Source organism: Oncorhynchus mykiss, chromosome 10, assembly GCF_057628025.1.
Source record: "Oncorhynchus mykiss isolate SJ-2025 chromosome 10, ASM5762802v1, whole genome shotgun sequence".
Classification (NCBI taxonomy): Eukaryota; Metazoa; Chordata; class Actinopteri; order Salmoniformes; family Salmonidae; genus Oncorhynchus; species Oncorhynchus mykiss.
In genome coordinates, this window is record NC_143031.1 from 76,020,737 (window position 1) to 76,033,837 (window position 13,101).

At 42.8% G+C, this 13,101-nt stretch overlaps 1 protein-coding gene across 1 annotated transcript; it reads left to right on the forward strand.

Annotated features, from left to right (window-relative positions):
- Positions 1-6,192: 6,192 nt before the first annotated feature.
- On the forward strand, positions 6,193-12,807 carry LOC110534584 (polyadenylate-binding protein-interacting protein 2B). The gene is made up of 4 exons (XM_021619496.3): positions 6,193-6,399; positions 7,584-7,750; positions 10,855-11,028; positions 11,827-12,807. The coding sequence occupies exons 1-4, from the start codon at positions 6,393-6,395 to the stop codon at positions 11,881-11,883; spliced, it is 405 nt and encodes a 134-aa protein (XP_021475171.1). The 5' UTR covers positions 6,193-6,392; the 3' UTR covers positions 11,884-12,807.
- The last annotated feature ends 294 nt before the right edge of the window (positions 12,808-13,101 follow it).

A 13,101-nucleotide genomic window follows, 5' to 3' on the forward strand; every position in this document is an offset into this window, starting at 1 on the left:
GCTTTCTTGTGGTTCTAACTAGGCTGCATACCTAGTTGACAGGATTCAGCAATTCACATATGTTTTTCAAACAGGGTAAAAAAGAAGTGTCTTTACCAAACACCCTATTAGACTGGTAACAATTATTATATGTGCATTTATAATATTAATAAAGACTGGTATTATAGCGAGATAAATACTTTGCATGAACCTGTTGTTTATATAACAATCCTGCTCTCCCTCGATCTCTCTTCTCTCTCCACATCTCCCTCCCGCTCACTCCCTCCATCTCTCTCTCTCTCTTTAGCTCTTTCCTTTACAGATCTCAAGAACTTTCACACATTACAGTTACATACATTGTTGAGATGAACTTAACTAAAGTCAATGATACGTTCACATCTCCTCCTGCCTCGCTCATTGATCCGGAAGAAAAGGCTTTCCTTGTGGCATACTTATTCCCCTTTGTTACTGCTTCCTTTTCAATCAACATCGTCCTGGGTCTCCCCACCAATATCTACATCCTGTGGCTAATATTGACTGGAGCAGGAGGGACAATGTCCTCAGAGTTCTTCGCTCTCAACCTGACCCTGTCTGAGATCATCTTCAGCCTCTTTAATGCCTTCAGCATGGCTGAACTCTACACCCAGTCTGATTTTATCGCAAAAGTTGCTGTTTTTTCCTATGGGTTTGTTTTCACTGGTCGTCCCCTGTTCCTGTCCTGTATCTGTGTGGAGCGCTACCTGGCGGTGGTCCACCCTGTGGTCTTCCTGAAGTACAAACCCCTGAGATACAGGGTGGGGTGTTGTAGTGTTGTCTGGCTGATGGTTCTTGGGTTCTGCTGTTTATCTTTGTTTGGTAACTATTTACCAGTGTTCTTCTACTCTATATTTGCCCAATCACTGATCTATTTTTCTCTGATGTCATTCTGCTGCCTCTCAGTTCTCTGGGCTCTGAAACGTCCAGGGCCAGGGGATGGGGACAGGGAGGGGACAAACAGCATTAAGATGAAGGCCTTTAAGATCATTTTGATTATCCTGGTGTATGCTGCAGTGTCTCAACTCCCAATGGCATTGATGGCACAGACTAAAAGTTACATTCCCTACATAGACTTTTTTATAGGCATGTCTATTTGTTTGTGCATTGTTATAATCTCTGGGTTTGTGCAGCCCCTCCTCTACCTCCACAGGGTTGGGAAACTACCCTGCATCAGAAGTCTCTAAAACATGAAGTTCAATCTCTTCAAACATTAGTGCTTTAGAAAATGTACAATATGTCATTATATTTCTGTCTTATGTTTTTTTTTATATTAAATTGTGATTGTTTTCCAATGCATGATGTTTGAATCTATTTCCAACGTAATCAGTAGACTAGAAAGTGATTGTTTTCCAATGCATGATGTTTGAATCTATTTCCAACGTAATCAGTAGACTAGAAAGTGATTGTTTTCCAATGCATGATGTTTGAATCTATTTCCAACGTAATCAGTAGACTAGAAAGTGATTATTTTCCAATGCATGATGTTTGAATCTATTTCCAACGTAATCAGTAGACTAGAAAGTGATTGTTTTCCAATGCATGATGTTTGAATCTATTTCCAACGTAATCAGTAGACTAGAAAGTGATTGTTTTCCAATGCATGATGTTTGAATCTATTTCCAACGTAATCAGTAGACTAGAAAGTGATGGTTTTCCAATGCATGATGTTTGAATCTATTTCCAACGTAATCAGTAGACTAGAAAGTGATGGTTTGATTCCCCGCCCTGTTGATTTTGTTTGGTAATATTGAGTCTGTAGTTGATATACTCACATGGAGTGTAAACCAGCACAAGCACTTCTCAAATCTTCAATTTTTAGCAAGAAAATGTGGATATATAGGCCGGGATTCAATTCGATCTCACTTATAGACAATGCAGCTTTTAAAGTCAACGGTACTGCGTTCGCGAACATGACATTGAAAGTAAATGCTGCATGTCGGCTCAATTTGAAATGACCTTAAAATATCAAGTGTGATATAGCGTGGTTTTGTTTTGAATCCCGGCTATAATGTACTTGTTTTTAAATAGACCTGGTGTCATTCTATTTCAACTTTAGTGTGATATTTTATTGGAAGAGAGACAGACAATTCAGTTGACTAAGGCAGAAACAGACTGGCACCAAACATTTACATGTGTTTTCTCTTGAAATGATAGCTGATGGTGCTTGAAAGTTACAATGTAGATATTGTTGGGGATGATCTGATTCAATAAATAATTATTATGGAGCTCCCTGTCTGTCTGTCTTCTTTAACAATGATACATAAAGGATATGTCTGTATATTTATATAAAAAATAACTAATTATAATATCAAACAAGGTAACAGTAAACTTGTTATCCCCCACGAATGATGCAGCGCCCCCAATTAGTGACAACAATTCAAGATCAAACGAGACAGGATATCCTTGTTAAAAATGTTTGATTTCAGTTGATTACTATATCGTCCCCCTTGGTGTAACGGATCTCGTCCTCCTCTTCTGAGGAGGAGTAGCGAGAAGGATCGGAGGACCAATGCGCAGCGTGGTAAGTGTCCATAATGTTTAATCAAAACACAACAGACCACTGGAACAAAACAATAAATGTGAATAAACGAAACAGTCCCAAAACCCCCAACTTAAAAGTGAAACCAGGCTACCTAAGTATGATTCTCAATCAGGGACAACGATTGACAGCTGCCTCTGATTGAGAACCATACTAGGCCGAACACAGAAATCCCAGATTATAGAAAAACGAACATAGACAACCCACCCAAATCACGCCCTGACCATACTAAAACAAAGACATAACAAAGGAACTAAGGTCAGAACGTGACACTTGGGCCTATCAGTTTAAGTAAATGACGGATCTCTATAGCAAGACGCATCTTTTAGCCAGTTTTCATAGAAATCGCGCCAGTGCTGACTGAGATATCGCGTGTGACTGACGGGCGAATGGAATGTGACCGATCCATAGCCTCCTCCCTGATTTAATTGTGGGGGACAATACAATAATCATGTTTCAATATATTTATCCTTGAAATCAGTGGGCAGTTCCAGCTATAATGCACTAATCACCATATTGTGTAACTAGGTCCTGGAGATTTCCTGGCCTTTTGACCTGACCTGGTCTGGAAAAACTCTGGGCCCTATCCATCCATAACACATTCTACACAGCACGGGATATTCTCTTCAACCATACTGAACATCACTTGGTGTTGTCATAACCAGTGGAAAACATTTGCATGTCAGGTGTGGTCCATTAAGTGAGGTGATGGGTGGCATCAGTTTACGAACAGGAGAAACACAGGTTACTTGGTGAGGGTGCAGGAAGGTGTAGCTGTTGGGGAGGGAGGGAGGGAGGGAGGGAGGGAGGGATGGATGTGTCCTCTGGTTGGCCAATAAAATGACCTTATTGGATGCAGAAGTTTCACCTTTACCTCCATGTTTTTATCATGCCCAGAGTCAGTCATTCCAATCCAGTACTCATCATCATAGCAGAAAACTAGAACAGAATAACTCTGCCAGGAACCAGCAGCTTCCATCACTTCGTTACACTCTTCAAAAGCCTCATAGGTGCAAAGAGAGTTTGCAGTGACACAGATGATGCCATTAAGTTTGACTTGGTCCTCGGGAAACCCATAGATCTGATTTTGATCTGATTTTCTATTGTCTAGTTTGCTGCTATGATGATGAGTGCTGGATTGGAAATGCCGATGCTGTGGATGATAAAAACATGGACGTGAAGTTTAAATGAATCCGTCCAAGTTATCCAGCAAGATCCTATTCTTGGCCAAACAGAGAGGACACATGTTGTGTACCAAAAACAAGCATCATCTGCACCATCAAGGAACCAACCACTGCAACTGGTCACCAATATGATTTGGGATGTAGCAATCACCACAATAGAAGATGCAATGAAGAAAGAAAGTGAAAGAATGAAATGAAAAATGAGTAGCCCTCAAAGCAGTTTTTAGTTTTCCTTGGGCAAATACATTGTTCTAATTTTAACTATTCACTCTGCATTTATAAATGATTATCATTTGAAGGTTCAGCCTTGAATTAACATTGAGTGGGGGTTCTTCACACCTTTTTCAACTAATAGTAGGAACAGCACCAGAACAGGGTAATATTAGGAACAGCACCAGAACAGGGTAATATTACGAACAGTACCAGAACATGGTAATATTAGGTTGTATGATGGCACATAAACTTCAATGACTGACTTCTCTGAACAAGGGAAAATAACCATCACCAAATTCACAGAGGATGCATGAAATACTGTGAAGACACAATACTACTAGCCACAGCTTTGTACTACTTGTCAGACATAGAGAATGAATCAGGTATACTGGCCGTTGGGGTGGGCTTGGTGTGGGGTTTTGGGGGTTCCGTGGGTGGCTTTTTTACCGTTCATTTGGATTCCTCACATTTTAATCATTGTTAAGAAGAAGTTTGGTCCAAATCTAATGTAGGGTACTATGTTTATTGAATATTATAGGTATCCTATAAATGTAAATGGACAATTTGGGTGCAATCAATTCACTTAATTTGTCTTTCAACAAAACAATGTTGCAGGAATGCTTATCTTATCTGTTTATAACTACAGCAACTACAGTGCTGTGAACAAGTCTTTGCCACCATCCTGATTTCTTATTTCTTGCACATTTGTCACACTTAAATGTTTCAGATCATCAAACTAAATGAAATATTACACAAAGATAACCCAAGTAAACACAACATGCAGTTTTGAATTGATAATTGTATTTATGAAGAGAAAAAAGTGAGGTAGGCCAAAATAACTCAAAAAGCAAGACATCCAAAATCAGGAACGGATGAGAAACAAAGTAATTGACATCTATCAGTCTGGAAAGGGTTACAAAGCCATTTCTAAAGCGTTGGGACTCCAGCGAACCACGGTGAGAGCCATTATCCCAAATGGAGAAAGTGTTGAACAGTGGTGAACCTTCTCAGGAGTAGCAGGCCTACCAAAATTACCCCAAGAGTGCAGCGATGACTCATCCAAGAGGTCACAAAAGAACCCACAACAACATCTAAAGAACTGCAGGCCTCACTTGCCTCAGTTAAGGTCAGTGTTCATGACTCAACCATAAGAAAGAGACTGGGCAAAAATGGCATCCATGGCAAAAATAACATAAAGGCTTGTCTCACTTTTGGCAACAAAAAAAAACATCTTGATGATCCCCAAGACTTTTGGGGAAATATTCTGTGGACTGATGAGACAAAGTTGAACTTTTTGGAAGGTGTATGTCCCGTTACATCTGGCGTAAAAGTAACACAGTATTTCAGAAAAAGAACATCACACCAACAGTCAAATATGGTGGTGGTAGTGTGATGGTCTCGGGCTGCTTTAGAACCTGGACAACTTGCTGTGATTGATGGAACCATGAATTCTGCTCTCTCCCAAAAAATCCTGAAGGAGAATGTCCGGCCATCAGTTTGTGACCTCAAGCTGAAGAGCACTTGGGTTCTGCAGCAGGACAATGATCCAAAACACACCAGCAAGTACTCCTCTATAAACTGGTCATCTCTGTATACCCGTCACAAGACCCACTGGTTATGGTTATTTATAAAACCCTCTTATGCCTCACTCCCCACTATGTGAGATATCTACTGCATCCCTCATCTTCTGTTCAGAACACCTGTTCTGCCAGTCACATTCTGTTGAAGGTCCCCAAAACACACACATCCCTGGGTCACTGCTCTTTTCAGTTCACTGCAGCTAGCAACTGAAACGAGCTGCAACAAATACTCAAACTGGACAGTTTAATCTCAATCTCTTCATTCAAAGACTCAATCATGGACACTCTTACTGACAGTTGTGGCTGCTTTGTGTGATATATTGTTGTCTCTACCTTCTTGACCTTTGTGCTGTTGACTGTGCCCAATAATGTTTGTACCATGTTTTGTTGTGTGTCATGTGTTGCTGCCTTTCTATGTTGTCTTAGGTCTCTCTTTGTGTAGTGTTGTATTGTCTCTCTTGTTGTGATGTGTGTTTTGACCTATATTAATATTGTATTTATTATTATTATTCAATCCCAGGCACCGTCCCCGCAGGGGCCTTTTGGTAGGCAGTCATTGTCAATAATAATTTGTTCTTAACTGACTTGCCTAGTTAAATAAAGGTTAAAGAAAAAATAAAGAAAAAGAAAAATAATCGCATGCCCATGACATCAACCTCTCAGTTGATGCGCTGAGGTAGGTATATGACGACTGATAATAGCGGGCTGGGGGAACTTAACGACGAAACGGAAGTCCCCCGTGAGCGTCTTGATGGAATGTAGTGGGTTGGCTAGCTTGATAGCAAATTAGCTGTAAAGTCGACGAATTGCCCTGTCAAACATTGAAGATATATCGAGTGGTCTTTAAATATTTATCCAACGATGCCAGGTAGCTACGTTTTTGTTGCGCTACTGGCTGCTGTGCATTCCAGATACAATTTGACCTGAATCGTGTGTGCATGTCACGCTGTTAGCCTTCGAGCTAAGTTTGATTTAGCTTGTTTCTACCACTACCAGCTAGCTACCTGCTAACAGTTTTATAGCTAGCTATAAAGACAATCCAAGGTAGTAAGAAGGCTATGCTAGTTCCAGGTGACGTAACATTCAGTCTGTACATCAAAAACAGCTTGCTAGCCAAGATTGATCCAATATGCGTGTTTTTATATATTTCAAGTTAGTTAGCAAGCTCGCTAGCCAAGTAGCTTTCTTGCTCGCTAGTAACGTTAGTATGCCAAAGCCTTTTTCATAGGGTGATTGCACGATGTGTTAGTTATCTAGTGAATGCTGACTTAAATAACTCGTTTAATCAATGACTTGATGGCTATAGTAAATTTAGTCGAAACTACAACCTTTTTTTTTTATCACAAATTATTTTCAGGCTGCTTAAGTTGGCTATCTAGTTAGCTAGTCCGTGCTAGTTTTCTGAGTTCGCTAGCTACGTAGTTAGCTAACATTGTTTACCAACTAGTAAGCTAGCTACTGTAACTAGCTCACTAGCAAACTGCCAATACTCAAAATAGGATTTGTGTTGCAATGAACGGTAATGTTAGCTGTAACTAACGTTACTCCAGTTAGCTAATTGTCTGGCTGGCTTGTTGCAGCTGTGACACGCAGGTAGGCCTCACTCCATGTGGGGTTTGTCATCACTTTTTTTTCTCGTGACATGTGCATCCTTCAATGCTGACGATACAGGTAACGCGTTAGCTAGGTATTGTTGAGTTATAACGGTAGGAACTGGCTAGCTAGTAATTGTCTCCACGTCAGCTGTAAGCGCAGCCACTGACTCGCTACTCTTGGTCTACTTTAACTAGTATGACACTAGCAAGTAGTAAGTAAAATAATGAAGTATGGACTTTATTTGCGTTTTGGCAATATACATTTGTTCATGTGTGGGTAGATAACGGTTTAACTTTCTACTCTTATGTTTTAGCTACGTTTTTTGACCGTAGTGTTTATTAAACACGTAATTTATTCAGTTTACCCAAGCTGAGCTTTACGCTCAATTTGAAAGCCATTTGCCTCATTTTAAAGTGGGTTGCCATTTATGCATGTGTGAAATCGTTAACCCTACAGAGCCTGCGGAGATGAACAGTCCTGAGATGGCGAAAACACCAGGCGGCAGCAGTGCCCCCGGGAAAGAGAACGTGGCCAACGGGCACAAGGAGGGAGAGGTGGGCAACAACAACAACCCCTTCGCTGACTACATGTGGATGGAGAACGAGGAGGATTACAACAGACAGGTCAGTGATTTTTAGGACCACTCTTTATGTACATACACATGTACGTATGCACACAGGTGCACACACAGACATACTGACTCGGTGATAGACAGAGGGACACCCACACAGATGTACAGACCACACACACACTAAAAGGTGAGGAATGTTGCCCTGGATAGATATTGCCTGGCATTGTACACAGATCTAGGATCAGGTTACTCTACTCTCAGGATCAAGGGGCATGTTCACTCTTCCTTGCAGGTTTTCTCAAGCTCTGTTAAGTTAGATGGGGAGCGGCAGCCAAAGAGTTACATTTTTCCCATCAGACCACAGAATTGTTTGCCTTGTGCTCTGTCTTTCACATGCCTTTTTGCAAACTCCAGCCATGCTGTCATGTGCCACTCTCCCATAAAGCCCAACTTGGTGAAGTGCTGTAGAGACTGTTGTGCTTCTGGCAGGTTCTCCCTTCTTGCCCGGTTGTTCAGTTTGGTCGAACGGCCAGCTCTAGGCAGAGTCTGGGTAGTTCCATATTCCCTTCCCCAGATATATGCCTCATCACAATTTTATCTTGGAGATCTACGGACAGTTCCTTGGACTTCATGCTATAGTTTCTACTCTGACATGCACTGTCATGACATAGACTGACCAGGTGAAAGCTATGATCCCTTATTGATTTAACTTGTTAATTCCCCTTCAATAAGTGTAGATGAAGGGGAGGAGACGGCTTAAATAAGGGGTTTTGAAGTTTGAGACTATTGAGACAGATTGTTTATGTGTGCCATTCAGAGTAGTGTTATATACCAGTACCACGGTACCAAAACGTCATGATACTTATGACACCAACATTTTTAGAATACCGTATGACTGTTTCATATGATAATACCACATTTTTCGGCCCGACTGATCTAAAGAACCAACTGGCACCTGTCAGTTTTCTTAATAATTTCAGTAGTAAAAAAAATATAACTCAGCAAAAATAAGACACGTCCCTTTTTCAGGACAATATCTTTCAAAGATAATTTGTAAAAATCCAAATAACTTCACAGATCTTCATTGTAAAGGGTTTAAACACTGTTTCCCATGCTTGTTCAATGAACCATAAAAAAATTATGAACATGCACCTGTGGAACGGTCGTTAATACACTAACAGCTTACAGACGGTGGGTAATTAAGGTCACAGTTATGAAAACTTAGGACACTAAAGAGGCTTTTCTACTGACTCTGAAAAAATCGGCCAAAAGAAAGATGCCCAGGGTCCCTGCTCATCTGCGTGGACGTGCCTTAGGCATGCTGCAAGGAGGCATGAGGACTGCAGATGTGGCCAGGGCAATAAATTGCAATGTCCGTACTGTGAGACACCTAAGACAGCGTTACAGGGAGACAGGACGAACAGCTGATTGTCTTCGCAGTGGCAGACCACGTGTAACAACACCTGCACAGGATCGGTACATCTGAACATCACACCTGCAGGACAGGTACAGGATAGCAACAACTGCCTTAGTTACACCAGGAACGCACAATCCCCCCAATCAGTGCTCAGACTGTCCGCAACAGGCTGAGAGAGGCTGGACTGAGGGCTTGTAGGCCTGTTGTAAGGCAGGTCCTCACCAGACATCACCAGCAACAACGTTGCCTATGGGTACAAACCCACCATTGCTGGACCAGACAGGACTGGCAAAAAGTGCTCTTCACTGACAAGTCGCTGTTTTGTCTCACCAGGGGTGACAGTCAGTTTTGCGTTTATCGTCGAAGGAATGAGCATTGCACCGAGGCCTGTACTCTGGAGCGGGATTGATTTGGAGGTGGAGGGTCCATCATGGTCTGGGGCGGTGTGTCACAGCATTATCGGACCTAGCTTGTTGTCATTGCAGACAATCTCAACGCTGTGCGTTACAGGGAAGACATCCTCCCTCATGTGGTACCCTTCCTGCAGGCTCATCCTGACATGACCCTCCAGCATGATAATGCCACCAGCTACACTGCTTGTTCTGTGCATGATTTCCTGTAAGACAGGAATGTCAGTGTTCTGCCTTGGCCAGCGAAGAGCCCGGATCTCAATCCCATTGAGCACGTCTGGGACCTGTTTAACCGGAGGGTGAGGGCTAGGGCCATTCCCCCCCCAGAAATGTCTGGGAACTTGCAGGTGCCTTGGTGGAAGAGTGGGGTAACATCTCACAGCAAGAACTGGCAAATCTGGTGCAGTCCATGAGGAGGAGATGCACTGCCGTACTTAATGCAGCTGGTGGCCACACCAGATAGTGACTGTTGATTTTGACCCCCCTTTGTTCTGGGACACATTATTCCATTTCTGTTAGTCACATGTCTATGGAACTTGTTCAGTTTTTGTCGAATCTTATGTTCATACAAATATTTACACATGTTAAGTTTGCTGAAAATAACCGCAGTTGACAGTGAGAGGACAGTTTTCTTTTTTTGCTGAGTTTTTATCTCAAATAGTTTATTGTATTCGCCGGTCCTTATATGCGGCGGGTCCGATAATGTTCATCTCAGCTCTGATCAACAAGCCGCATGGCCCACATCCCCTTCCAGCCGTCACTCACCTGCTTCTCTTCGTCCGCTCTTCCTGCACATCTATTTTTTTCCCATCCATTTTTAAAATATAAATTAGCAGGCAATCAGGGATGTAGATGTCTTCTGTTACATTGGAGCAGCCCGCAGAGTGAGCAAAGTTGATACATTGTCTCTTCATCCCTGGTGTAACCAGCAGCATAGGCCAATCTGAGTAGGCTTTGCAAGTTGTCACTCAGCAGTGCCAGAGGGGGAAAACGGATTTCTGACAGTCATGCTTCCAGCTTTAAAGCAAAGAAAAGGCTAGTCTCTAGCTCAAATGGTGTAAAATTAAATAGAACTCATATTACGTTGGAGCATTGTGGTCCACATGGGCCTGCATACCTGTGGAACGCTTTGGACACCTTGTAAATCCCCTGCCCTGGCAAATGAATGCTGTTCTTAATGTTTTGTACACTCCCCTCGAACCTGGGCTGCCCTCCAGTGCTTTGAGAAGGAGGCAAGGATAGAGGACATGAGGAAAGACATTAAGAAATAATCATCTACTGCTGATTGTAATCCAGCCCTATTCTTCCCCTATTGTGTGGTCATCCCAGGTGGAGGAGGAGCTTCTGGAACAGGAGTTCTTAGAACGCTGTTTCCAGGAAATGCTGGAAGAGGAGGATCAGGATTGGTTCATCCCCGCCAGAGACCTTGCCCCTGGGGTGGGGCAGATTCAGCAACAGCTCAACGGGCTATCTGTCTCCAACGGCAACGCAGATGAACTCGCGGTAAGTCCTGTCAGAATGTTTGTCCGTCAGAATGTGTCAATCTGTTTACTCTCTACACGTCGTCGACCAAAACTTCACTATATTTACAGGGCCAGTTTCCCAGACACAAAGTTGACTCCTGGACTAAAAAGCATGTTCAACGGAGATTCTTTATTCAGTCCAGGACAAGGATTCATATTTTGTCCCTTAGAGTTAACCTGAGAGTTAAAAGCCTGACAAGTATTAGCTGTGGAGCGTTATCCACATTCAGTACCTAGATACCGTAGGTAGCCCATCTTCTCCAGCGTTATCCACATTCAGTACCTAGATACCGTAGGTAGCCCATCTTCTCCAGCGTTATCCACATTCAGTACCTAGATACCGTAGGTAGCCCATCTTCTCCAGCGTTATCCACATTCAGTACCTAGATACCGTAGGTAGCCCATCTTCTCCAGCGTTATCCACATTCAGTACCTAGATACCGTAGGTAGCCCATCTTCTCCTGTTGTTTGAGCACAGACACGATACCTCTTCTACTCTTTGGCCCAGTTTCCCCCAAAAGTATTAAGCCTAGTCCTAGACTAAAGACCATGCTGAAAGGAAATTCTCCATTAAAATAGGTTTTTAGTCTGGGACTAGGGTTAATCTGGCGGAGAACCGACCATCAGCTGGAGAAACTATCCTGTGGTGCGTGTTACAATCCGAACCGTCTCCTCTTGTCTGTTTTTAATGTTGAGGGCCTGTTATTTTGACCTGTTCATACAGGTCTGGGTCCTTTTTTGTATGCTCCTATACTAAATCTCTCCTCTCTTTTTACAGCGCAAGAGCAGCTTGAACCCAGAGGCGAAGGAGTTTGTTCCGGGAATGAAATACTAGGGTCCTCCCGCCAGTAGGGGGAACCCTCATAAAGACTCTTTGTGACTGCTGGCTTCCCAGCAGACACCCTTGCACTCGCCTGCTTTTGGGCTGTGTGGGGTACATGGGGTGGGGTTGGAGGGTGGGCTGGGGTATACTCTTCAATAAGCTTTTGGTCGCATTCCTCTGCTCAGACGTTGCATGCATCAACCTATGGTTACGTGCCAAGTCATCTACTGTGCCGTCGGGCACCAGATTGCTATGACATGTGGTTAGGGTTATAAATAAAATACCTATTCAGGAGTTGTAAGATCTGGAATGCGTCAGCACCGTCTGAGTAGGGGAACGCAACCTTTTATTTCCGTTTTGTTCCTATGTGGTTAACTAGGCAAGGGGCAGTGATGGGAGAAGGGTGGGCAGGGGCCATATCAGTATAAAATAATCCTATTGGACAGAATGGGAGGGGCCATCAGTATAAGATGTTCTTATTGGACAGACGGCAGAACTGGAGGTCAGATCTGCGTAGAAAGTTTGGTGTTTATTTTTGTTCTTTCTCCTCAATCTCAAGTGCAGCCGTGTGAGTCTGTCGTCGTGGTGATCGTGGCTGGAGATTTGTCTCTCCCCTGATCATTGTTGCAGTTTCCTTTTTTTGTCTTTTCTCTTTTCTGGGTGTTTTTCTTTTCCTCGGAGGCTGGTTTTAGGGTAGGTAGTGTGTAGGGCGAAGTAGGCTTGGCGAAAGATGGACAGACTGCAGTGTACAGAAGGATTGGATGGGATTTGGCTGCGGGGGCGTAGCTGACCTGCGAGGGATTTCCATGGCAACAATTTCCTTTTTTCGTTTGGTTGATATGTAAAAACTTGAGTTGAAATCCTGTCACAGTGTGCGACTTGCATTAACAAACGAGGACAAAGTATGATGGAATAAAGATCAGGTACCCTCTGGGACTTTGGTGTCTTGTTCATTGTTTTATATACAGGTTTGATTCTGTTATTACATGTCCAGTAACCTGTCATTACCGTAGCTAAAGGACCCCTCAAAAGATCACGCTGTGGGTTTGATAATGTCGACACAAACAAGTATCTCTGAATTGTCAAAATACATTTCAAATGTTTTTTTATTAACCTTTGTCAGGTTGAACATCGAATAGAGACTATGCAGGTCTAATCCTGAAGATGGTTTAGGTCAGTTGTCTCTGTTCTGTCTGTACGCAGGGCTGGTCTTGGGTCTGGACAGGCCAG